Source organism: Gorilla gorilla, chromosome 12, assembly GCF_029281585.2.
Source record: "Gorilla gorilla gorilla isolate KB3781 chromosome 12, NHGRI_mGorGor1-v2.1_pri, whole genome shotgun sequence".
NCBI classification, from domain to species: Eukaryota; Metazoa; Chordata; class Mammalia; order Primates; family Hominidae; genus Gorilla; species Gorilla gorilla.
Genome location: NC_073236.2, coordinates 111,380,576 through 111,408,081, shown reverse-complemented (window position 1 = coordinate 111,408,081; position 27,506 = coordinate 111,380,576). Strand labels below are relative to the sequence as shown.

The window sequence follows — 27,506 nt, the reverse complement described above, 5'->3', positions numbered from 1 at the left end:
GTAATAATCATGGATTTTTTTTCCTTTTAATGTTTGGTAGAACTTGCCAATGAAGCCATCTGGGCCTGGAATATTATTTTTTGGTAGATTTCTGACTACTGGTTCAATTTCTTTAGCACTTATAGAATTAGTCATATTTTATTTTTCTTAAATCCACTTTGTAAAGTTTTTTTTTCTAGGAATGTGTCCATTTCGAGTAAATTTGCAAGTGGTTTGGCATAAAATTTGTGTATGGTTTTCTGTTATCCCTTCAATACCTGTAGCTTCTGTAGTCATGTCCTTCTTTTTGTTTCTGGTACTGATTATTTATGATTTATCTTACCAGAGGTTTGTCTACTTTATTATTTTTTTAAACCAATTTTTTATTTTTATTTTTTATTTTTTGAGAAAGGTCTAACTCTGCTGTCCAGGTTGGAGTGCAGTGGCCTGATCACAGCTCACTGCTGCCTCGACCTCTGGGCCTCAAGAGTTGCTCTCCCTCCAGGCTCCCAAGTAGCTGGGACCACAGGTGCATACTACCACACCTGTTAATTAAAAAAAAAATTTGTAGGGAGGGAGTCTCACTATCTTTCCCAGGCTGGTCTTGAACTCCTAGGCTCAAGCTATCCTCCAATAGCCTCTCAAAGTGTTGGGATTACAGGCATGAGCCACCATATCTGGCTTTTATTGATCTTTTATGTCACCGTTCTCTATTGAGGCATAGCAAACTACCCCAAATCTCAGTGACTTACAGTAGCAACCACTTCATTTACTCACAGTTCTGTGAACCTGCAGCTTGGGAAGACTTCAGCAGAAACATCTCATCCCTGTTCCACATAGTATCATCTGGGATTGACTTGGTGGGTCCCAAATGAGATGTCTGGGGACTTGGTACTGGGACCTGGGTGTCTTCATGTTCCCCTACTTGGCCTTTGTTTCTGTATGCGCAGTCTGGACTTCTTTACATGGGGACCCAAGGTCCCAAAAGAGCACAAATAGAAGCCACAAAGCCTTCTAATGTCCGGTCCCCAAAGTCATTTCTGCTGCTTCTATGAGTCAATGCAAGTTTCTGTAGTAGCCTAGATTCAAGGTGAAGGAAATAGACGTTGCCTCTTGATGGGAAGAATGGCAAAAGTCACATTGCAAAAGGGCATACAGGATGAGACGAAATGCTGTGGCCATCTTTGGAAAAATATACCATCGTCTATATTGTATGTTTGTTTTCCAGTTCATTCATTTATGTAAATTTATCTTGCTTGGCCTTTTTAGCACATCCTGAATCTGTGGCTTGATTACTTCCATCAGTTTTGAAAAATTCTCAACCAGTATCTCTTGAAATGTTGCCTCTACTTGATTATTTCTGCCTTTTCCTTCTGGAATGCCAGCACAACGTTTGGCCTGCTCACTCCATGTACCATGTCTCTTAACCTCTCTACCAACTTTACCATCTTCTTGTCTTTCTATACTGCATTCTAAGTAATTTATTATGATACATCTTCTAGCTTATTCAGTCTCCTTCAGTTGCATCTAATTTTCTGTTAAACCTGATCGTTGAAGATTTTGAAAATTGGTGATTTTATTTTTCAAATTTAACTTACATTTGGTTTCTTACCAAATTGGTAATTAAATAACTTTGGATTCCCATAAAAACTTCAAGTTTGTCTTATTTTAAAAAACATAGTCATTTTAAGGGCCAGGCACAGTGGCTCACATCTGTTATCCCAGCACTTTGGGAGGCTGAGGCAGGCAGATCACTTGAGGTCAGGAGTTCGAGACCAGCCTGGCCAACATGGTGAAACCCCATCTTTACTGAAAATACAAAAATTAGCTGGGTATAGTGGTGTGTGCCTGTAGTCCCGATACTCAGGAGGTTGAGGCAGGAGAATTACTTGAACCTGGGAGGTGGAGGTTGCAGTGAGCCGAGATTGGGCCACTACATTCCAGCCTGGGCAACAGAGCGAGACTCAGTCTCAAAAAACAAAACAACAACAACAAAAATGCATTTTGAAATTTTACAATTTTGATGATTTTAGTATCCAAAGTCTTTGTGATCTGTTTCTTTTGTTCTCCTGCTGATTCTTGCTCATATGTACCTAATTTCTTTATGTACTATACCTGGTTATCTTTTATTGCATGCTGCTCAGACTCCTTGAAAATGTACTTATGAGATTCTTTGAGGCCTAGGATGAAGGTGAATGTCTTCAGAGAAGATATAAGTGTTCATTCTATTGGGCACTGGGGATGTTATCACATTTGAGGATCACTTCAAACTAAATTCATGGTGTGAGGCTCCCTAGAAAAACCAGGCTCTATGATAAGCACAGTTCATGTATAACAGCCTTCCTTTAAGATGGCCTGTGCTATTTTTCCCATTTTACAGATGAGAAAACTGAGAAGCTAGGTAACTTATCCAAAATCATCCAGCTAATTAGTACAGGAAGCTGAGGTCAGTCCTGAGCTTGGATCCAGGGCCAGCACCTTTCGCTACCTTACAATATAATAGAGCTCGAGGGAAGAACCAAAATTAGACTTTTATTTAAACTTTTAAATGGACTCAACAAGCAATACATATGAAAACAGATTCCTGCTTTGAATGTTTTGGCTTATAAAACTGAAATATCATTAACTCAACTGCAGTTGGCAAAAGCAAGTTGGCAAGAAATCATTGTATCTAATAAAATACCATTTTTGCTAGAATTTTATTTTCCTCGAATGGGTCAGAAGTTCCCAGAAGATTGTCATGCCTGTGGGAAAAACTTGTTGCTTTGGTAACGTACCCATGACAGGCCTGTCAATGCAAAACCAACGGTGGGAGCTGGGTGAACTCATTGAGTGAGAAAAGGATACCTTTTCATTACTAAAACAAGCTAGGTAACATTTGTTTTGCAAGAGCCCGGGGTTCTTCCTGAAGGTTGGCTTTCCTTCCCTTCCTGCAGGAAGTTTTCCCAAGCCTTCCAGAAATACAGTCTTTCTAAATAAGAGTAGAAAGGGATATTTGAGAACTTTTGGTGGCCTGAGTCCTTCAAATTATTGATGCAAGATCAGGGAGAACCTGCTTGGGTCACACACCTAGTTGGTGGCATAGCCATCCCCGAATCTCTGGTGTTAGACTCTACATCCCAATGCCTCCATCCCCATCCCCAACCCTCACTTCAACTCACACACTTGTCTCCAAATGTCTGCTTTGGACACTGAGCACAGGTATGGGGTTTTCTCCAGAGGCTCAGAAGTTCTACTTTCCTGGGATGTCATCTGTGCCTTGTAGATTTCTAGGACTTTATTGTCAATCATCATTTTCATCAAGTTGCATTTTTGTTACTGTCAATTAACTGAGCACCCTTCTAAAACCCCAAGTTGGGCTGTGCCTGGCTGGTAGTTACTAAATCAAATGTTAAGGAACCCTCTGGGGAGAGAGAAAGGAGCCGCATAAAATCACTGGAGAAGAATTAAGCACCAAAATAGGTGCAAGCAGCTGTAATAAAAGCAACAGGATTCAGAGAGCTGAGAGATGAATGTGGGCTGGAGGAATCTCATGTGGGAGGTGAAACTCAATTGCTCACTGAAGGGTGAGTGGGACTGAGATAAACACCAAGGAGCAGAGAGGGCAGGCAAGGGGAGGGCATGGCAATGATGGGTTTGAGGAACAGGAGCAGGCTGGCTGAACTGGAGTGTGGGGTTGGTGTGGGGCAAAATGAGGAGTTAAGGTAGGACAATTAAACCCCGGTGCAAAGAGAGTGGAGATTTTTCAGAGTGCCTTTTAGCTTAAAGAGAATTCTAAAATGATTGAATCCAAATCTTTTATTTTACATTTACAAAAACTAAACTGGTGGAGTGACCGGCCTAAGGTCATGCAGCAAGCGTGGAATTTTAATTTGCTGTAGTGGGAAATGGGGAACTATAGAAAGTTCTTTAGCAGGGGAGTGGCATGACGCAAGTGGTATTTTGGGCAAGATGAGTCCTCCAGCTCCAGACATAAAAGGTCATGAGTCAAAAGAGGCACCACCTTGGTGAACAGAGCCCTGGATCATAGGAAGGGGCCCAGCAGGGATTCGGCTGGGCTCTGGGAAGGGTAAGTGCTTTTCTTCAAGCCTTAGGCCACCATTTCCTTTTGCATTATTGCATCTCTGAGAATGAGGGGTCCTAAGCCTCCCTTCCTTCACACCACAACTTCCCAGTTGTCTCTGGGAGGAGACCTTCCTGACGGTCTCCCTTCCTGAGACTCCCTTCTTGTTGGGGCTTACTGATCAACACACCTGCCGCCATCCAGCTTTGAGGAATCCCTGGTCCTGTTTAAAGTTCTGGCCAGTGGTGGCTGAGGTGAAGCTAGAGCTGCTGCTGATTGTGGAAGATATTAGTATAGGAGGAGTCAGGGCTCTGGAACCTGCCATCGTCAAGGTCTGATTGTTCATCTTCACCATGGGACTGTCTTCTACAGGTTGCTCCTTCCTGGCTCTGGGTTGGCCTCAGCTGTCCCTGTCTTAGTCTGTAGTGTGCTGCTATAATACCACAGACTGGGTCATTTATAATGAACAGAAATTTATAGTCTCATGGTTCTGGAGGCTGGGAAGTCCAAGATTGAGGGACTGGCATCTGGTGAGGGCCCTCTTGCTGTGCCATCCCATGACAGAAGGCAAAATGGCAAATGAGGGTACGACAGAGACAAAAGGGGCCAAACTCATCCTTTTATAACAAAACCACTCCCACAATAATGACATTAATCCATCTGTGAGGGCAGAACCTAGTCACCTGTTATAGGTCACACCTCCTACCACTGCTACATTGGGGATCAAGTTTCCAACATATGAACTTCGGGGGACACATCCAAACCACAGCAATCCCATGAGGAAGTTGAAGAAAATGTGATGCAAAAGTAAGGCATCCCCTTGTCTGAGGCCAAGGGCAAAACTACAAATAAACTTTGAATATGTAATTTCCTTTTGGGACTGCTTTCCTCCATTGGGGCACAGGGTGTATGATATTGGATATCTGTGGGCATCAGAGGATGGAGACAGGAGGGTGCACTGGTCTCTGCCTGGAATGAGGTCTGTAATTGGTGGTGTGGTCTCTCTGGGACCATCAGTACAGGACAGAGTATTTAATTATGGTTTGAGACTTTTCAAGCCATCTCGAATGTTTTCTGTAATCAGACTAGAGGTTGTGTCTACCCAAAGGTTGTGACATTGTTGATCCTAAATCATTCTTTGGCCAGCTTTCCTGATGGTAAATCTAGAGTGACTAATGGTAATAAGGACAGCTGGAAATACTGATCTACAGACAGGGCAAAACAATAGATTTCTTCTGGAAATTCGGGATAGAAGACAACACATGTAACAAGTCTTTCTATAACCTTCTTTCAAAAAGACTTTGGTCTCAGGGAAAGCGTACTTGACTAGGTTAAGGAGAATCCAGTTCTACACATGGCTCTGTTAGTACCTTGCTGAATAGCCTTTGGCAGGTTTGCTAGCCTCTCTGGATCTAGTAAACAAGATGATCTTGAAGGCCTGCTCACCTCATCTACTCTAGAATTCTGAGACATACATTCAGAGGTCAACCCAGCTACCTCAGAAGGGTTCTCTGGTCCTCATTCTCACCTTCCACTGGTGGCAGCATGTGACTGGCCAAGCACCACACTGACAGGACGCTGTGCTAACATCCTATACGCCTTAGAGCACCTGGAATTTTAATGGAGCAGTCAGCCAGGCATGACTCATGGTTTTCTGACTCAGCACCCACAGCTAGTCACATGCAGCACCTGCTCACAGGTCCATGCAGCATCCTACAGTCCCTATAGGTCACATAGGGTGACAGCTTACAGCCACCTCGTGCAGTGCAGCACATAGTCACCCACAGGACCTGCTTATCATTCAAAACCACACAGGGGATGACACTGGCTGACTTGGGCCCTCCCCTTCTGAGCTCACCAGCACAGCTCAGTGCTTAGTGGAGAGCAGTGTGGTCCACACCCTTGCTGGTGTGGTCTGCATGCACTTATGGCCCTCTGAGCCTGTAAAAATGCCAAAAGGGTCATAAACCCTGCCCCTAAGGTCACAGTGAGAGCATTACAACTTTTCAAAGAGCCCAAGAATTTAATGTGCACTGAAGAGTGACCTCAGTGCCACATGAGTTGGCCTTGAAAGTCCTCCCTGATGCCTAGGAGGTGCTTCTTCCTTTCATCCAGGGAGACAAGTCACCTCTTCCCTGTGTATGGCCCTCTCTCACTTACACAACCCTTTCCAGTTCTTTGATCCTCATAACGACCTCATGAAGAAGACAGGGAAGCTAGTCCTATTTGCATTTTATAGATGAGGAAGTCAATGTTCAGATAGATTAGATGTTTAATCAAGGTCATGAAATGGCTGTATTCCCTCAAGGAAGGGACAGGGGCTAGAAAATTGCACTCCAGACACATCATAAGTATACGAACATAAAGGAAATCTATAAATTAAGAGAGCATGCCCTGCTTTAATTTTGCTTTTGCAATCACCCCACCCATATGTGGCCAGCTGTTGGACTAACACACATTGGGTTTCCTTGTAGAGTCAGGCTATTAACCTTGGAAGCACGTGAACATTACTGGAGGGGCTTTTAAAAACTCTGGTGCCCAGCATACCCATGCCCCACCAGGCCAGTCAAATCTGAGTCTCTGCATTTGGGGGCTAGGTAGCAGGTGATGGGCTGAGAGCCACTGCTTTAGAAGGTAAACCCCTAAGGGAGAAGCACATGTGGTTTTACCTTGTCAAAGCCTGATGTCTTCATGGTGCTTTGTTGGTTCCAGACCCCAGTGGTCACAGCCCTGTCCAACTTGGATGACTGATCTCGGCCAAACCTGTTTCTCAGAGCATACACAAGTGTTTTTTTTCTTGCATTCCCATCAGGATAGAAAAGTGCTTGTTTTTTTCCCCTGACTGCTCTGACTCTGGTGGGAATTTTTCAGAGAGTTCAAAGCCCTTCATATATCCATGGGCTTGATGTCAAAACAACCTTTCAAAAGGGGAAAGTTCCCTTGGGATTCCATGATTGGGGTTTGATGATGCCACAGTGCTTCAATAATTTCTTCCACAGCACCTCGGGGTACTGTGGGAACAGGCACTGTACCTGGTGAAAGCAGAGAAGTAGATTGAGGGCCCATGTCGCTCCAAGGGTTAGTGGGGCCAGAACTGAGAGGCACCAAGTTTCCCTTTGAATCTTCAGGTCTGGACGCTTAACATTTAGATCCCAGGAACGCTTTATTGTGATACCCCAGAGCAGTTATCATGGATGACTCACATCATCAAGGTAAAAACATGAACTCCTGAGCATTTAGTTATGTGAAGAAATCCCAGAATATTGAGGCTGAAAGGATCTAAAAGATGGTCTATGCTGAAATTATAACTAACAATTACTGAGTTCTTTCCATGAGTCAGACACTGTGCTGGATGTTTACATGCATTTAATCCTCACGCAACTCCATGGGGCAGGTATTATCAACCTCACCTTATAGGTGAGAAAAGTAAGGCTTGGAGAAGTTGATCAGACTAAGGATTTCCAAGCTCTTAACCTCTGCTTGCTGTATGTGCCACATGTTCACGATCACCACTCTCTGCTTGGACCAGTGCCTTGGCAGCCCATTCTTGTTTGGGTAGCTCCAGCTATTCTGCCAAGGGGCAACTTGCTTCCACTGGTCTAGTCCTGGTTTGAGAGCCACATGGAACAAGGCCAGCCCACTTGGCATCCAACCTATCAGATCCTGAAGGAAGTTCTCATACACCCTCCTCAGCTTCTGTTTAAATAAAATATCTATGTTTCAATGCACCCTACCTTTTTTGTGTTCTTTACTCCTGACTTTTTTTTCTTTTTTCTTTTTCTCTTTTTTTTGTTTTTGAGATGGAGTCTCACTTTACCACCCAGGCTGGAGTGCAATGATGTGATCACGGCTCACTGAAACCTCAAACTCCTGGGCTCAAGTGATCCTCCTGAGTAGCTGGGACTATAGGCATGCACCACCACACTCAGATAATTATGTGTGTGTGTGTGTGTGTGTGTGTGTGTGTGTGTGTGTGTGTGTGTTTTGTAGAGACAGGGTTTCACCACATTGCTTAGGCTGGTCTTGAATTCCTGGGCTGGAGTAATCCTTCCACCTCGGTCTCTCAAAGCATTGAGATTACAAGCATGAGCCACTGTGCCTGGCCTTCCCCTGATATCTTGCCTCCTTTAGGATTAAGTATTTTTATTGTTTAGGTTTCACCACCTCATCCTGCCCAAAACTAGCTTGTGGATTATACAATTTTTATCATTATTTTGGTGTTTAAAGTGATAACATGCACCCTTGACTTATTAAAGTCTAATATAAATCAGTACTTTTACCACTTGATAAGGGGAAAATCTTATAACAGTTTAACTCCATTTATTCCATCCAAATCTGCCCACAAAGCAATTTGTTCCATGTCTTTTAAACTCCAAAATATATTTTTATGTATATTAGGGTTGGCAAACTTTTTCTGAAAAGGTTGTAAATATTTGAGATTTTATGAGTCACATATATTTTCTATCACATTCTTTGTGTTTTTTTCTAATGACACTAAAAATTTAAGAATGATTCTTGTCTAGAGGGACGTATAAAAATAGGCTGTGGGCAGATTTGACTTATGGGTCATAGTTGGCTGGTCTCCAGTTTGTACAGTAAATATTATTTTAGGTTTACCTACATATTTATTCTTTCTGTACTTCATTCCTTTTTACATCACCAACGTCCCAACTGGGATCATTTTCCTTTTCCACTGCCTTTTGCCTTCCATTGTTTCTGATGAGAAGTCAGGCTGATCTTAATATTGGTCTCCTGTACTCGAAGAGTTTTACTCCTGCTGCTTTCAAAATTTTTTCTTTGGTTTTAGAACTACACCTAGATACATAGACTATTATAGTTGATGTGTCTAAGTAAGATTCTCTGTGCTTATCCTACTTAACGTTCTTTCAGCTTGTTGAATCTGTGGTTTGATATTTTTCATCAAATGTGGGAGGTTTGGGAAGTTTTCAGCCATTTTATCTTTTTTTTTTTTTTTTCTGAGATGGAGTTTTGCTCTGTTGCTCAGGCTGGAGTGCAATGGCATGATCTTGGCTCACTGCAATCTCTGCCTCCTGGGTTCAAGTAATTCTCCTGCTTCAGCCTTCCAAGTAGCTGGGATTACAGGCACCTACCACCATGCCTGGCTAACTTTTTTTTTTTTTTTTTAGTAGAGATGAGGTTTCACCATGTTGGCCAGGCTGGTCTCAAACTCCTTACCTCAGGTGATCCACCCACCTCAGCCTAGCCATTTTATCTTTAAATCATTTCCTGCCCTCCCCCCACCCATCTCTCTCTTTCTTCTTCTTCTGGGGCTCATATTACATGTATGTTTTTATGTTTGACACTGTCCACAGATCTCTGAGGTTGTTTTTCTTCAATCTTTTTTCCTCTGTATTTTTTAGAAATATACTTACTATCTTTAAGTTTACTGATCTTTTATTCTGTTATCTCAAGCCTGCTACTGAGCCCACCTAGTGAATCTTTCATTTCAGTTAGTGTACTTCTCAACTCCAGAATTTCCATTTTATATCACTTCTATTTGTTGTCATTGTCTTCATGGCTGTATTTAATTCTTCAAATACATATAATAGCTGCTTTGAAGACTTTGTCTGTGAAATCCAACATTTGTGTCAACTTAGTTTCCATTGATTGCTTTTTTTCTTCATCTGGGACTGGTGTTTCATGTCAAGCCATGCCTGGTAACTTTTGTTTGAAGACTAGACATGTTTGATCAAACATAGCAATTCTGGATTCTGTTTTTATTTTTCTAAGGGTCGTCAATTTGTTTTTTAATAACTTGCCTGGACTTAAACTGTGAAATCTGTCTCTCTAATTGTGTGCAGCTAACCACTGATGTCTTTGCTCAGTTTTTTTTTTTCTTTCTTTCTTTTTTTTTTTTTTTGTTGGCCTGGCATCCTAGGAGTCACCCTTGAGTCTGCATGGTTTAGTGGTCAGTCAATGATTTGCACAGAGGTTGTGCTCAAACACCTTGAGACCATAAGGTTCTGTTGCTTGCTGTGTATGCAGGTTAGGGAATGAGCACGAAGTTGTAGCCAATTCTTAAGTCTCTCTTGGTTTTAGATTTACATGTGGCTCTTTCAGTCTTTCTGGCACATACATCAATTTCCAGTTACTCAGGGATATGTGAGGAGCATATCTCAGTACTTCTTATTTCCTAGATTGCCCCATTAAATTTCTGATTGGACCACCTCTTGCTGTAACTGGGTAAAAAACATGAGCTGGAAAGATTATGGATTTCCTTCATTTATTTCCATATTAGTCCACTGCTTTTCACTAATCTGTTGTCTGTTGTGTTTTTAAATTTTCTCTTGGCTTTGGTTTATTTAATGTTGTCTCCTGGTAATTTTTTAACGGAAAGCCAGGCATTGTATATAAAAGATAATTTTCATGCTCTGGCTGGTAGTATTTTCATCCATAAAGGTTTTCCTTTTGCTTTTGGCAGGCAGTTAGGGAGGAACAGATCACTTTTATCTAATCAGGAATCAAACTTATTCAAGTCTGGTCTTTAGACTTTTTACAGATCAGCGCATTTCTAGTTTATCCCTACTCCAAAGGTCTGTTTTAAGTCCCACTTGAAAGCCTGGGATATTCATCAGGGTCCCCCCTCCTCAATGGGTGCCGAACTCAGTGTTTTCCCCCAGTTCCATTAAACTGCCTGAAGCTCTGCTCAGTATCTTAGCCTCTTGGCTGCTGATTTCTGTTGCTCATGATTTGACAAATGCTTCAAGGATAAAACTGGTATCAAATGCTGAGCCCACTCTCTGTACTTATTTTCTCTTTGGGGTCCTGACTTCTCAAATTCTTGCTACTTTTATAATTTTGAACAGACACTTGCACACAGGCACACACACATACACACCACACAGAGAGTGTGGGAGTGCCTAACAGAATGCGGGAGTGCAGCAGAAAAAATAAAAGACCTAGAAGATTCCATTACAGTTTTAGGAAAAGATGTGGGGCTCCACCTGTTGTCTTCAGAAGCATCCTCTTTTGAGCCCCATTAAAACCTTTGAATTCCGGAGTCAGCAGTAAACTCTGGACCCAGCCCCAACCCTCTAAACAACATTTAAAACTCTTGCTGCTATAAAATTATACTAATAATGCCATCTATTTCCCTGGATTGTTTTGATAATCAAATGAGAGCATCTTTCATCATAATTAATGTATTTCAACATATACTTTGTACAGGCACTGGGTTAGATCTTCTGCTTATTTAATTTATTTTTTAAAACTTTATAATAGAGTGCTGAGTATATTAGCTGTCATAAAATTTGTTTTAGAATGCTACTATTTAAAGAAGGGGTCCAAAAGCTTTTGAGGAGTGGTTTTCTTTTAATTAAAAAATTGTTGTTCCAGCATCATTTGTTGAAAAGACTGTCTCTTCTCCGTAATATTGCCTTTGCTCCTTAGTCAAAGATCTGTTGACTCTATTTATGTGGGTTTATTTCTGGGCTCTGTATTCTGTCTCATTGATCTAGTTGGTTATTCTCTTGCCAGTCACACTGTCTTGATCACAGTAGCTTTATCTTCAATCCTGGAGTCACATACTATCAGTCTTCTAACTTTGTTCTTCTTCAATATTGTGTTGGCTCTTCTAGGTCGTTTGCCTCTTAATATAAATTTTAGAATCAGTTTCTTGATATCCACAAAGGTTTCTACGTTTTTTAATGGTTCCAAAAAATAAAAAGAATATTTTGTGATGCATGAAAATTATATGGAATTCAAACTTCAGTCACTATAAATAAATTTAATTTGTTTACATATTGTCCGTGGCTGCTTTCATACTACAGCAGCAGAGTTGAGTAGTTTCAGTAGAGACCATATGGTGAGTAAAATCTAAAATATTGACTATCTGGCCCTATACAGAAAAAGTCTGCTGGCCCTGGTCTAGACCTTGGGCATGTGGCTTACACTTAGCTTCTTGGTTACAAGCATGGCTCATGGAGTCAGCTGAGCCAGACTGCCTGTTTTCAAACTCCACCATCACCATTTGCTAGCAATGTCATCTTTTTCTATTTTTATTTTATTTTTTTAGAGATGGGTTCTCATTATGTTGCCCAGGCTGGTCTCAAATTCCTGAGATCAAGCAATCATTCCATCTCCACTTCCCAAAGTGCTGGGATTACAGGCATGAGCCACCATGCCTTGCCACCTTTAAAAGGCCATTTAACCTTTTGGGGCCTCAGTTTTCTGTCTGTAAAGTGGGGATGATGATATTTATCTCATAAAGTTGTCATGAGGATTAAATGAATTAGTTCACATAAGTGCTTAGAACAGTGCCTGACACATAGAAGCTGTATTTGTGTTGGCTACCATTTACATTTTTATCCTGGCTTAGAAAGAAAATTACCAAAATAGTCTCAAATCTCTGCTCTGCTAACTCCTCTATTCCACTCCCCCTGGAGTGATGATCACCTTAAAATCATCTCTTCAGAGACTGGTCACAGCTCCCTGTTGCTCATGGACTAGCCTGGCATTTGTGACTCCCCAGCCCAGCTACCATCTGTCTGTGCAGCCTCATCCCCCCTGCCCACCACTTCCCTGGCCTCCAGTTACAAACACCTATGCCAGCCTTTTCCAGCACTTTGTGCTTGTCCACATTTCTATGCCTTCCCGTCATGTGGCCCTTTCTGCCCAGAAAGCTTGCTTCTGGGAATTTCAAAGGAATCACTGCAATCTGAAGGCAGATTCCAGTCATCATTCCTTGTGCAAGCTCTAATGTGGAAATCAGTGCCTGATCTCACAGTGGGCATAAAATGGAAATATACTGTTGTTCTTCATGAAACTCTAGATAAATTATTTTCAGGGTCAAAAAGTAAAGCTGCAGAAGAAGGCTGTGGTGGAAAAGAAATCAATCCCTGTCGCCCAAATCAGGCTTCCTTTTGGCATTGCTAATGTTGTTTGGGGGTTCTTGTATCACATGCGCTTATAAGGAAGATGTACCCTGGGCAGGCATTGGGTGGGGAGAAGTCAGAGGAAGTAAGGTACCCTGACCTCTGATTAAATCTCAGGATCATTAATGTATTGTGTAGCTATTGAAATAAGCATCAAAATTATGTAACAACATTTAAAATGCTCATGATACGTCAAAGGAAGTTTGCAGGATACAAATTTGCATGCACACAGATTATAACTGAATAAAACATGTGCCTGATTATAGTCATGAAAAAATGAACAAACGAAATCACTTTTGATTGTAAGAGGCATAGCATTGTGGGTGTTTTTTTCCGCTTTTTAAATTTAGGGTGCTGTTAATTTAAAAATACTATAATTTGTGTAGATAAAAAACATGGAAAAACTTGTCTACGTGTACACTTAAAATGAATTTAATTTATTGTAAGTCAATTACACTTTTAAAAAGTAAAAAATAATAAATGTTTTTAAAGACTGATCAAAAGTAAGCTGGGACAAGGACAGTGTGTTTGCCATCTCCCTACCTGCCTTTTCTTCCCCTTACTCCTCACGTTCAGCAAGACCCCTCGATACAGCCCCTGTGCAGGTACTTAGTACAGTCATGGCTGCTAGGAATCCTGTGATTAGCTCTTCTCCTAAGATCACATTACCCTTCAAACTATTTTATAATGTCCTTTGCCTTCCCTGCTTTGTCTTGGATCTGCAACAACAGTAACTGTTTGTCTGACATTACCTTCTTTGTGGGTTCTGCCCTTTGCCAAGGAGCCCATAAGCAATCTGTGATAATGTGCTTGTGCATGATATAATGTTATTGCTGACCCCTCCCAGATAACACTTTTGCTTTTTAACCTGGGGATTCTGCCCTAATGGGTTGTGTTAATGGAAGCACGGTGTCCCACACAATGGGGAGGGGATAGCTGGACAAATAGAATCTGGGCTTCCCTAACACAATGGACATTACTGAGCTGGGCACATAGATATGGCTAGGAGGAAGGGCATGAAAGCTACAAATTTGGGTGGGAGTTAATTCCAGCTAAATAACTTGAACTATTTCTGCTTTCTTTCAGGGACCCCTCAGATCCATACCTCTCCTAGAAAGAATACATTGGAAGGGCAGCTATGGCCAGAGGTAAAGGCTTTGCCTGGTGGGAGGTGCGTGTGTGTGGAGGGGAGAGGGAGGATTTTCCTTGTAGTGGGTAAACCCAAGTTTTGGTGCAAGTTGACAGGCCCCTTCCTGAGGCCTTGAGGGAATGGGCTGGATGAACCGCTTCCCCCATGGACAGCCGGGGTGTCCGGCAGAGTGTGTGTCCTGGAATTTGGAGCTCATCATCCCTGCAGACTGAATGGGCGGTTCCCAGAAGTGTCCAGAAGGAGTTATAAATGGGCTTGTTATCTCCATGAACCTTGAAGCAGATGTTGGGAGTTATCTGAAGGAATCTGGGTGAGGTCTTCCCAGAACATCCATAAGATAAGAGCTGAGAGTAAATGCTGTGGTTTCTTACTGTAATCAGTACTTCAAGAGAAACTGTGTCTTCTTGTGATGTGAGATGTCCTCAATCACCTCATTTACTGCATGTTTTTCCCTATTGGAGTATTTCCCCCCTTCCACTCTCAATTTTTGGGGGAAAAGACACAATCTCCCTTCCCAGAGTCTTCCATGGTATTCACAAAAGCAGAAGCTGCCCCGGACCCAGTACCAGCAGCTGAGGAGGTCCAAGTGGTCTTGAGGACCTGAGTACTGGTCACCAAGTCCTTCCTCCAGGCTCAGGACACTCTGGTAGGGACATGAGAGTCTCCCAGTTTCAGGTGTACTCAGTTTTTGGTAACAAATAAACATAATGCCTCATATACTTAATTTTGTATAAGTTATCAAATTAAAAGATGGAAAGTAGGTAAATATAGCATGGAATATAAGATAAATATAGCATGGGATTGATTATTTTTTCTTGTTTTAGTCAAGGTGTCTTGAGGCTTAATTACTTCTTTTCCTGAGTCTTAATCACTTCTTTTCACTGGTAAAATATATACAAAAGTTATCATTTTAACCATGTTTGAGTGCACAATTCAGTAGCATTAAGTACTTTACATTACTGTGCAACCATCACTGCCATCCATTTCTAGAACTTTCTCTTTTTTTTTTTTTTTTTTTTTTTTTTTTTTTTTTTTTGAGACAGAGTCTTGCTCTGTTTGTTGCCCAGGCTGCAGGGCAGTGGCATGATCTGAGCCCATGGCAGCCTTCGCCTCCCGGGTTCAAGTGATTCTCGTGCCTCAGCCTCCCAAGTAACTGGGATTACAGGCACACGCCACCACTAATTTCTGTATTTTTGTATTTTGTATTTTTAGTAGAGACAAGATTTCGCTATGTTAGCCGGGCTGGTCTCAAACCCCTGATCTCAAGTGATCCTCCTACGTCAGCCTGCCAAACTGTTGGGATTATAGGCATGAGCCACCGTGCCCAGACCCATTTCTAGAACTTTCTCATTCTTCTTCATCTTTCTTCCCTCTCTACTCCACTGTTCTGAGGCATTCTTGCCACCTATTAAAGTCATTGTCAATAGACTTATGTACGCTTTTACCAGATGAACTGGGTATGGGGTTAGGAGAAAATGACTATGGGCAATTGTTGTTTCTAGATTTTGAGCCTAGATAGAATGAGTACATGATCATTTCTACACCAAGTTTTCAGGACCTGCAATATTTCTATACAAGGCAGTTGATGTTTCTGATGTTCGTTTTCAATTGCAGACCCTGAAGAATTCTCCATTCCCATGCAACCCAAATAAATTAGGAGTGAATATGCCTTCTAAATCAGGTATGTAACCCTTGGCCATGAGCAGGAAAAGCCTGGCGTTTTCTCTCTGAAGTGGCCAGCAGAGGCTCTAACCCTATTCCTCTTGGACCTGTTGCCCCTTCAAGTCCTCCTCTTCCTTATCCTCAGTCCCTCAGTGTGACAGATGATTTCCCAGTCATCTGTCATATTTCCACAGTGGCTTGCTTGGATGAGGGTAATCTCCAGGATCTTGCCTTCCTGTGGGTGGATGGTGGTGTGGGAACTGTGAGTTAGAGCTTGGCCACTCATGTGGCTTCCCTATTCTTGTAATGTAGCACAATGGCAGCTCTGGACCTTTTTCCCCACAATGGGCTGGGTTTGTCTGATGACCTGGATGCTATGAATTCTCTTGAGTGGGCCTTCTTCCCTGACTTTATCATATTGAGAGGCTGCATTACAGACCAGACCATATTTAATAGATGTATGTTTGTACTATTCTGCCTTGACTGGGGTATCCAGTTAAGCATGCTATTCTTACTGTTATATAAGGACTTTAGGTTGAAAAAGAAATTGATGCACTTTTAAGGAAATGTCTTCTTTAGGTGGCTTACATGTAAATGATCCATAACGTGACCAGGGAGTGTGATTAGTGATTTCTAGGGAGACTTCATTGCTAAAAATGCCAATCACTCAAGTGGGTCCAGGAGACTTCCTTGTGTGGCATTTGCATACAGCTTGCATCTGGTGAGGATATGTGTTCACAGGCTTTGAATGCTATTCTCTGGCAATCTTCAAGCTAAAGTGATCCTTTTGGTAACCAGGTGGTTTTAATCTTAATGTGTTGTCCTCTCATTCGTGGTGGCCCAGAAATGCAGGACTATGGGACAGAAGGAAGTGAGAGGCAGAATGGGGTCCAGGTGAGGGGAAAATGAGGGCCATGAGTGACCTTCTATGGGTCACCTGTTTGGACAGCTCAAGTCCAGTTAGCAGTGTGGCTCCCAGAGCGGGGAGCGGGTGTCTTTCTGGCAGGATTCCTAGGGTTCCCAGGCACTGCCTGGTCTTTGGCATTCCACTTCCATGGCCAATAGGCTGGACCTCCGCAGCTGTCCAGGGGCTGGGGAATGTGAGTCTCCTCTCCCATACGGTATCCTTGGCCGACATCATGGGGAATGTAGATCTGACCTTCCTATATGGGTTCTTGTCTCCACAGTTCACTCTCTGAAGCCTTCTGATATTAAATTTGTGGCAGCCATTGGCAATCTGGAAATTGTGAGTATTTGAATTAGCTTGGGGCAGGAGACAGAGTTTGGTACTGATGAACCTCTGAATGGGCTCCTGGTAACTGGGCAGAACGTTTCATTTTGGGAGAGAACATCATGTGAACTAGATAAATCCAGGAGGTTGAATCTTTATTTTTATTTTATTTTATTATTTATTTATTTATTTATTTTTGAGACTGTCTCACTCTGTCGCCTGGGCTGGAGTGTAATGGTGCAACCTTGGCTGACCGCAACCTCCGTTTCCCGGGTTCAAGTGATTCTCCTGCCTCAGCCTCCCGAGTAGCTGGGATTACAGGCATGCGCCACCATGCCTGGCTAGTTTGGTATTTTTAGTAGAGACAGAGTTTCTCCATGTTGGTCAGGCTAGTCTCGAACGCCTGACCTCAGGTAATCTGCCCGCCTTGGCCCCCCAAAGTGCTGGGATTACAGGCGTGAGGCACTGCTCCCAGCTGAATCTTTTTTTTTTTTTTTTTTAAATCAAATGAATGCCTCTCTTTACATCAAGGTGAGGAAGCTTTTGGAGTTTCCCATTAATAAATTAAATCCATTAATACATTAAATCAAAGATCACACAGAATTTTAAAAGTAATCTTTTAAATTTTTTAAGATAAATTTTCTTACCTGATTTGTAAATTTTTAAAAAGACACCGATCTTTGTAAATAACTTTTAAAATTTTGTTTGCAATTGTGGTAAATACATAGAACACAAATTTACCATCTGTAAGTGTATAGTTCACTAGTGTTAAATATATTCACGTTATTGTGCAACTGATCTCCAGAACTTTTTCATTTAGCGAAACTGAAACACTCTACCCATGAAATAACATCTCATTCTCCTCTTCTCACAGCCCCTGGCAGCTACCATTCTACTTTCCCTCTCTGTTTTGGCAGTTCTAGGTACCTCATATAAGTGAAATTGACCAGGTGTGGTGGCTCACACCTGTAATCCCAGCATTTTGGGAGGCTGAAGTGGGCAGATCACTTGAGGTCAGGAGTTTGGGACCAGCCTGGCCAACATGGTGAAACCCCATCTTTACTAAAAATAGAAAAAAATTAGCCGGGCATAGTGGTGGGCACCTGTAATCCCAGCTACTTGGGAGGCTGAGGCAGGAGAATCGCTTGAACCCAGGAGGCAGAGGTTGCAGTGAGCTGAGATCATGCCATTGCACTCTGGTCTGGGCAACAAGAGCAAAACTGTGTCTTAAAAAAACAAAAAAGAAATCATACACTTAATGTTTCATATAAGTGAAATCGTACAGTATTTGTCTTTTTGTGACTGGCTTCACTTAGCATAATGTCCTCAGGGTTCATCCATATGCCAGATTTCCCTTCCTTTCTTAAGGATGAATGCTCTTTCCTTGTATATCTAGATCAGATTTCATTTATTCATTCACCCGTCAGTGGACACTTGGGTTGCCTCCACCTCTTGGCTATTGCAAACAATGCTGCTATGAACTTGGGTGTACAAATACCTGTTCAAGTCCCTGCTTTCATTTCTTTGGGATATATACACCCAGACGTGGGATTGCTGGACCATGTAGTAATTCTATTTTTAAAACTCTTTGAGAAATCACCACACTATTTTCCATAGTGACTGCACTATTTTATATTCCCACCAACAGTGCACAAGGGTTCTAATTTCTCCACATCCTCACCAATGCCTGTTTTCTGGTGTTGGTTGGTTGTGGTTGGTTGATTTTTAATAGTAGGCATCCTAATGGTTATGAGGTGATGTCTCATGGTGGTTTTGATTTGCATTTCCCTGATGATTAGTATGTTGAACATCTTTTCATGCACTTGTTGTTAATAAATTCTAAGTGGTATATTTTATTTGGTCAAATAAGGGAGAAAGAAAGAAAAAGACAAAAGGAGAAAGGGATGAACAGAGAAAGAGGGATCTGGATAGAAGAAGGTTGGAGAGCAAAGGAGAATGTCAGCATTTCCCCACAGCCCCTCTCCTGGTCTTAGCAAAGATCCACAGCCTTGCTGCCCCCAATCTCAGCAGCCCCAGCTGGATAGAACACTTCCTTATCAGTCTCCACCCCACTCAGAGCCCTACTGTACCTCCCATGTCTGAACCAGGATACTGTTTCTCCCCCAGAGCCTCCCTCCCCACTCCGCCTCCCATGATTCCTTCCCAGCATCCTCCCCCATCCCTGCAGCAGCCTGCACTCCCTGCAACCTCAGCCCCTTCCCCTTGTAGCTGCAAGCCCCAGCCCACCACTCCACGCACAGTGCCAGTCCACTCAATGTCCCCAGAGACCCTGGACCTGTCTTCTACCTTCTCCTCATCTCAAATAACCAGTTTCAACCTCTCTGGAACTTGGCTTGGACTCCCTGCCTAGACAGTGTTGGCCTCACCACATTTATCAATGCCACCTCTGCTTGAGCACTGGATGAAGCTGGCCAGACCTAGAACTTCACCCTGATCACAATTGTAACTGAGGGAAATGGGTATAACAGAAAGAAGGGTGAGGAGATGGTGGTGTGTAGAGGTATAGACTGAACCTTAGGAAACCAACTGTAGGCCCACTGAAAGCAGGCAGAGCTCCCCACGCGCATTCTCTCTTATCGATGCTGATGGTTTTTAAATTGCACTTGTGACTGTGGTGTTGGTCAGGGTGGGGGTGGAGGGTTACCCTTGATAAGAGGTGAAATTGGATGGAAATAAGTGAGAAAAGAGGTTTCATGTCCCAGATAGCAGGCTGACTTTGCTACACCTGTGTGTCTGTGCACACCGATATTTACATCCCAGAGCCCAGGATGTGGGACACACTTGCCACAGGACTCTCGGGTCCTTTTGCCTGGGACAGGGAAATCTCCGCCCAGCGTTGGTCTCTAACTTTAAGCCCGTCAGCAACTTGCACTCCTTGGTCTCATCTCGGAAAGAGCTCTTTGTCCATGAATTATTCAGGGCTGACAGCTCCTGCTGTCACTCAGCCCCCCCTTCTCGGGAACACGACTCCATCAGGATGACCTCCCAGCCCCAGGATCATTGTCTGTGCACTGACGGGTACCTCGAATTTCAGGATAAAAACCTGAAAGCAAAATTCCTTGCAAGCCTTCTTCCACTGTCTGTCCTAAGAGAGAGAGGGCCATCATGAACTTACCTGGGGTGTGTATTTTAAAAGCTAGACCAGGGCAAAATAATGGAAGACAGTGAATTTAAAAAGAAAAAAGTCCATAGTGCTGACCCCTCTGCCTTGAGTGCCTGGAGCATTCTGTAACCTAGGTATACGCACTTCTTTGGAACTACAACTAGCATTTGTTTAATTGCTATAGACCCCCTTTTCCTTGTAGAACTTCAAAAATCAGTTATGTAAATGTTTGTAGAAGTTCTGCAAATAACACTTGTGACACATGTTCAATATAAGAAAAAACAGATGTACGCACAATACAAGACCCTGTTCGCATCTTTTATTCCTCTACCTTAACAAACATACACACGTGCACACACATATATACATTCTCATTCATTCTCCAATGTATAGCAATACATAGGGAAATAGGGTGTATATATAAAACCTAAATAGGGTCATACTGCAATATCTTATCTGCGAGTTTTTTTTTTTTCTTTTTTTTTTTTTTTTTTTTGAGACGGAGTTTCGCTCTGTCGCCCAGGCTGGAGTGCAGTGGTGCGATCTCGACTCACTGAAAGCTCCGCCTCCCGGGTTCACGCCATTCTCCTGCCTCAGCCTCCCGCGTAGCTGGGACTACAGGCGCGCGCCACCATGCCCGGCTAATTTTTGTATTTTTAGTAGAGACGGGGTTTCACCGTGTTAGCCAGGATGGTCTCGATCTCCTGACCTCGTGATCCACCCGTCTCGGCCTCCCAAAGTGCTGGGATTACAGGCGTGAGCCACCGCGCCCGGCCTTTTTTTTTTTTTCTAACTCAGTGTCATAGATATTTTTCCTTGCCAAGGAGGTTACAATTCACTCTATCAAATTCCTTGAGGGTAGAGCCTGTGTCTTACTTAGCTTTGCAGCCCCAGAGTCACAGTATCTGCCATAAGGCACGCATTCAGCAAACAAAGAGTGTGAAGGGAAAGTGGCTGGGAGTGGGCACAATGGGGACGTGGAGTTTGCTGGGTTAGCCCCAGCCTCCCCTCTCTGTGGCTGCCCTCTGAGCCCTTCCCCCAACCCCCTCTCCTGGCCTTGTTCCTCTTATTCTCTCCTCTTTCCTCCCAATATCTCTCTTTACCACCCTCTCCTCCAATCAAGTTCATTTGCGGGGGAGGGGTGCTCTATCAATTAATTACCAGAAGCAAATTGATGGTCCTAAGTGACGCTTTGTCTTTAATTGAATCAGCTGCCAACATTGAAATCGGACTTCAAGTAAGTGTTCACATTTCCAGCTCCTCTTGAAAAATGACTCTGGGGGGTGCCCCCTTTGCTTGGGCCCAGGCTGTCCAATTTGCCACAGCCGCAGGAGGCCTGCTCCCCTCATTACCTAACCTGTCGGGTGTCTTTTTAAATAATCCCTGACTTGTATCTTAGTGTGATTTGTTTGTCTCCCTGGGAGATTTATCTCCTGTCTCTTATTGAGGAGCAAAGGACGCTGTCTCCAATTAGTGAGATTTCCCAGTCAGCCTGTCCTACCTGGAGAGCTGCACAGACGTGACCCAGGTCTATAGGCAAGTGCTCATTGTGGCTGGGTGGTCAGGACAGATGGGCCATTTAAAGGGAAGTGGTGCAGGCTGGAGTAGGTGACGCGGTGTAGCTGTCTACCTGTCACCACCACACCTGGAGATACTGTCTTCTAGGAATTTTGAGAGAGAAAATTCACATCAGAAACTGAAAATAATACAACCAAGGGGAGCTAAGATTTGCTGAGTATTTTATATGTCCTGGGCACAATTCCAAGATTTCTGGGAGCTTACAAAAGGACGTGATTCCCAGTCAAGTTACCGCGGTCTCAAATCTAGTCCTAGACTTAGGAACTTCAGCAGAGAGCTCAAGTCCTATGTTGCCCAGCATTTTACCAAGGGGGAAATCGGAAACTTATCTTGTTCATTCCAAAAATATGGATTCAACATATATTTGTTAAATACTTACAACACGCCCAGGCACTGTTCTAGGTCCAAGGAACATAGTCAAGTACAAAATGGACACATTCCTGCCTTCATGGCTCTTATGTCTAGTAGGGGGAGAGTTAAATAAATTCTAGATTTTGGAGGGTCATAATAAAACAATCCTTTGTTTCTATGGAGAAAGTTAATGACTTTAGGGGGCATTGAAATCTAAGTGGAGGAAAACGTCCCACACCTTCCATCGCTCCAAGGTCTGACAAACATGCTGCAGAGGAAGCCAAGAATTTTTCCTCCCTGCAGAAGGAGGCTTCATCTTTCTCTGTAGGTTCTCTCTCTCTCTCTCTCTTTTTTTTTTTTTTTTTGAGACAGTGTCTCACTCTATGGCCCAGGCTGGAGTGCAGTGGCACCATCTTGGCTTGCTGCAACCTCTGCCTCCTGGGTTAAAGCGATTCTCCTGCCTCAGCCTCCCAAGTAGCTGGGATTATGGGCATGTGCCACCACACCTGGCTAATTTTTGTATTTTTTAGTAGAGATGGGGTTTTGTCATATTGGCCAGGCTGGTCTTGAACTCTTGATCTCATGTGATCCTTCTTGTGCTCAGCCTCCCAAAGTGCTGGGATTACAGGTGTGAGCCACCGAGCCTGGGCTTGTAGGTTCCCTCTTACTGGCAGGAGGGGGAGTTCTGACACGCAGCTTGCAGTCTAACTAGAAGAGGTTCTGCCACCTCCCCTAGCTGGGTGTTAACATTGAGTATCTATTCCAGCCTCCAGACCCAGGGACGGGCGATCTGGAGAAGCAAGAATGGTAACTATCCTGAAAACACAGAAAACAGAAAGGAGCCCAGAGATGCTCCCATCTAATCTTCTTGCCTTATTGATGGGAAAGATTGGAGGCCAGGGAGGCTCAGTGCCTTGCTCGAGGCTACCCTCTGAGAAGGTGGCAGAGAAGCTCCCAGAACCCAGCCTCCTGCCTCCTCGTCTAACCCTTCCTCTGCCTGAGAACCCCAGTGGGTCCTTGGGGTGAATGAGGGAGAAGTGGGAAAGGCTAATAGAGGGAGTGCTTATTTCTCCCCACAAGCTCTCCTTGCTCTGCTCTTGGGGAACCATGCAGGGCTGGGGCCAGGCTCAGTCTCATTGTACCCTGGGGTCAGTTTCCCCTTCCAGCTTTGGACCAGATGAGAGCGGGTTGGAGGAGCGGAGGAGGGTCCAGAGAGAGCTGTTTTCCCCATTTTGGCTACTCCATGGCCACTTGAGGTGTGCCTATAACCCCTGGGAGGATAATCCCAGAACCAGAGCAAGGCTAGGCCAAAGACTACTATGAAATAGACCACAGCCAAGGGGAAGGGCTATTGGCAGGTGACACAAATGCAGCCTGACACTCACATGCCTGCTTCTACCTGCAGGACTGAAAGGCCACAGCAGGTGTGCATGGGAGTGATGACAGGTGAGTTCTGGTTTTCACGGCCAGATTTCAGAGTGCCCCTCTCCCTCCCAACACAGCAGCATCTTCTCTAATAAAGAGAATGGACACCACCAGCCACTTTATCACTGGAGCCCAGGAGAAAGGGGACGGTGTTCTGAGAGGACAGATAAGGAAGCCAGGATATGAAAAATCACAAACCCTGAATGGGGGTGTGCGAAATGTATCCAGGGTCTCTGGGCAAACAGAAGCCAGTGGGCATTGGGTTAAGATTGGGGAACCTAGGAGAGGGCTTAGGGGCCAGCTGGGATGGGTGTCTGGGCCAGAGTCCTGAGTTTCCTGCCCACCCAGACCCAGGGCTAGACTTCATCCAGGGAAAACGCCCGTGGTTCACTCCTCCCACCCAACGGGAGGACCCAGCCGAATTTTCAGTCTATTTTATCCTGTAATATTGCCCTTGCTTGTAAAATACAAGACCTCAATTGGGTTCAGGCAAATGAAATGAAAAAAATAAAAGTCAACTATAATCCCACTATCTAGAGATAATTATTGTTAGCATTTTCGCCTTTTGATTTACAAATGTGCTTGCGAATATACTATCATAATTTAGTTTTTTTAAAATGTAATATCAGAGATTCCTTATAATTCGGTTAAGTCACCCTGAAGTTGAGTCTTTTAACAGCAGCTGGGTCAGCCTAGCGGGATGTTAGTCTCCTATGCTTGGTGCTCATAAATCAAGAATAAGGGAAACCACTTCGCCGTCCATATTAGAGCGAGAAGACGTAGATTACAATGCAAGCACTCTGCTGAGCTGATGCTCCCTGGGAGTAATGAACAAGTGAGGCAGCTAGTGCCCTGTCAATTCAGCCAGTGAATTGAAAGGAGGGGCCCATGAATTGTTAGGTTCCCTGGAAAGCACAGGGATGAACAGGATGCTGGCCCTGCCTTACAGAACTCATGGTCCAGCAGGGAAGGTTGAGTCTGGCAGTTCAGCCCTCCTGGATCTGATTGACAGGTGAGAAGATGTTGGTGGCCAAAGCGGTAGGCAGGAGGGTCCCCTTGGAGAGAATCAAAGGGTTCTGAAAGGGGAGGCCCATTACCAACTCCGTGGCTATCACAGCTATGCCTAGGCTTGGCCCTGTTTGTCTTGAAGTGGTAGGAAAAAAGAAGCGGCTTGTTTGGGGGGTGTCTGGGAAGACAGGATATAGTTTAGACCCTGAAGCCACAAATGCAGATGCCTCTTTGCCTAATTTCTCAGTTCGTCTCAATTTTTCCTCCCAATTTGCCCTGTTACAAGTCTGAGTGCCCCTCTCTAAGCAGAGGGGCCAGGAGTCCCAGCTGGCCAGAGGTCCCGCAGAAAGCAGGTGTGAGGGCAGATCTCGCTTCTGAAGCCCTCCGAGGCAGGCCTTACTCCAGCATACCCAATGGGGAAGGAGGGAGGAGTGGAGACCACAGCTGCAAGCTCAGCTGGGTGGCTGAGCCAGCAGGAGGAGCAGGTCTTCCCAGAAGAAAGTACTCTAGGGACATCCAGGCCTGTGCTGTGCAGCATGGGATGGGGCTGGCTCAGGCTCAGCCCACCTGACCATCAATCTCAGAACTTTAGAGGCCTCCTGATCTTTGAGATCTCCAAACGTAGCCATGCCCTTGCCCACCATGGCCATTTTGTGGGTGGCAAAGCCGAGTGTCAGGGAGGTAAATGGACTTTCCTGAGGCTATGTGCTCAGTAAGTGGCATGGTCCCTGTGAACCCAGGTGTCCAGCCCCACAGGCTGTGCCCTTTGTTCTCACCCCACTGCTGCCAGGGAACGTGGAGGCAGCGAGGACAGACCAAGTACACAGCAGACTTAAAACAAAATGACTGGCAAATTTACGTGAAAAGATCCAACGTCATGTTTGATCACAAAGCACTGACACAGGTACCTTTCATTCAGAAAGCAATCTCTTTCAGACCTATCACCAAATATTTGTATTTTGTCATTGATCCTTACAGACTATCTTCAGATGAGGGAGCAAGAGTACCCCTCACCCATGCACACATTCATGCTGTCCCTATAAACCTGAACCCAGCTCAGAACTTTCCCCGCTTTCCCACTACAGGTGGAAAAGGGTTTCTTTGCAAGCCAATCGGGGTTAGAGAATGAAGTTCATTATTTTTGGTTAAGGATGGGGAAAATTGAATCACCCACGAGTTAGGAGGCTGCCCAAGTTTGCAAAGCCAAGTGACCAGTCCCCTGACTTCCAGGCCAGCTCTCCCACCCGCACCCTGCCTGCTGCCTGCACAGTGTCAGCCTCCTTCACAGGGAGCCCCTTTAAAGCCACCTTCTGGATTCTGCTCCCAGGAAGCCCTGAGGCACTTCTGGATGGGGCAAAAAGAAAGGGGAGTTGTGGGGAGGAGTGGAGGCATCTGCCTCCCATGACACTCTCTCCCCGCTCTGCCCTCTTCCCTCTCAGGAGCAAGACACAACTTAACTGCTCCTGACAGCACTATTTTTAGCGGTCCTCTGGCTGTCAGCTCTGGGACATGTTCTCTGCATGTTCCCTGGAGCTTTCCCACCCTGCTGTCACTCTCAGGAGAAGGGAGGGGGGCTGGAAGGCAGCCCGAGTCCCTGTCCCAGCATCACTTTCTCTAATGAGGCAGTAGCACATGACAGTGAAAAGCCTTGGTGTCCCAGAACTCTGGTTCAAACCCCAGCAACCTCAGTTAGCTGTGAGACCCTGGGCAGCTCGCTTGATTTTTCTCAGTCTCAGTTTTCCCTTTCTGTAACTTGGAGATCATATTGCCCTGTGTTTGTTACTGAGGATTAAGTGAGATAACGCATGTAAAGTGTTTAGGACTGGGCCTGGCCTAGCACTTTATAGATGTTCATTTTTAGCTCCTTCACTTCCAGAGGCCTGCTCCAGAGGTACAGATAGCCTCACAGAGGCTACAGGGGTGGCCTCACAGCCCCAGGCAGGGTGTGAGGAAGGACCATGCCTTGGAATAGGGGCAGCGACCCCGGCAGCTCACCCTAGAGGAAGGGAGTCAGTCTTTTTGTTTTTGTTTTTTTTTTGAAACAGGGTCTTGCTCTGTTGCCCAGGCTGGAGTGCAGTGGCACAAACACAGCTCACTGCAGTCTTGACCTCCTGGGCTTAAGCCATCCTCCTGCCTCAGCCACCCGAGTAGCTATGACCACAGGTGAGCACCACCACACCCGGCTAATTTTTGTTTTCATAGAGACAGGGTTTTGCTCTGTTGCCCTGCCTGGTCTCAAACTCCTGGGCTCAGGTGATCCTCCTGCCTCAGCCTCCCAAGGTACTGAGATTATAGGCATGAGCCACCACTCCCGGCAGTAGGTAGGTCAGTCTTTAGAGGTGGCCTTCAGCTGGTGAAGGCCAGGGCCTCAAACCAGTTCTCTCTTTAGTCCTTTCAGACATCATCAGATATTTCAGTCCTTCTGTTCCAATGCCTGTGTGCCACACTGGAAAGAGAGTCATACCCCACGATGGTGCTGAGTAAGTTCCCTTTCTGTCTCTCTCTGAGGTTATGTGTTCCTACTGGTCTTCAACATATAGGCGGGAGGATTTGGGGGCTGGCAAAGTCAAAGAGGCTTAAAAATAGAAGTATTTAAGTCAAAGCCCAAATGCCCCCTCAAGCTGATTTCAGGCTGCCTGATGAGCCTCATTTTGAAAAGCAGGTCAATGCCCACCCTTCAGAAGCCAGGGGAGGATAAAGCTCAGAGACTGACACCTGAGCTATGGCAAGGGGCAAGCTTCCAGCCCTTAACAAAATAACATTTAGCCAATTTTTCTCTGTTTCCCTCCCTCTGCACAGAGACTTGTGGATTCAGGCTCAAGAACTGGTGAGAAACATGAAAGAGAACCTGGTAAGCATCCATCCAACTCTGGCATGGCTGGGCTGCCTGGCTTTGCTGCAAGGCGGGCAGACCGAAGTGATGATGACCCTGGTACCATTTTACTATGAACTCGGCAACTAGTGTGGCCTGGGTTCTTTAAAAAATGTCTTTGCCATTCTCTGGTGGTCATTAAAGGAAAGGACCAATTCTTTTTTGTTGT

General features: G+C 44.4%; 1 protein-coding gene across 1 annotated transcript in view; it reads left to right on the top strand.

Annotated features, from left to right (window-relative positions):
• PLB1 (phospholipase B1) overlaps positions 1 to 27,506 on the top strand; it is a 147,532-nt gene that overhangs the window by 6,778 nt on the left and 113,248 nt on the right. Inside the window, exons 2-8 of the mRNA XM_019020713.4 lie at positions 14,023 to 14,084; positions 15,701 to 15,767; positions 16,936 to 16,994; positions 22,799 to 22,839; positions 23,438 to 23,478; positions 26,855 to 26,945; positions 27,265 to 27,316. Coding sequence (XP_018876258.4) covers positions 14,023 to 14,084; positions 15,701 to 15,767; positions 16,936 to 16,994; positions 22,799 to 22,839; positions 23,438 to 23,478; positions 26,855 to 26,945; positions 27,265 to 27,316 — 413 coding nt within the window. The remainder of the gene's footprint in view (positions 1 to 14,022; positions 14,085 to 15,700; positions 15,768 to 16,935; positions 16,995 to 22,798; positions 22,840 to 23,437; positions 23,479 to 26,854; positions 26,946 to 27,264; positions 27,317 to 27,506) is intronic.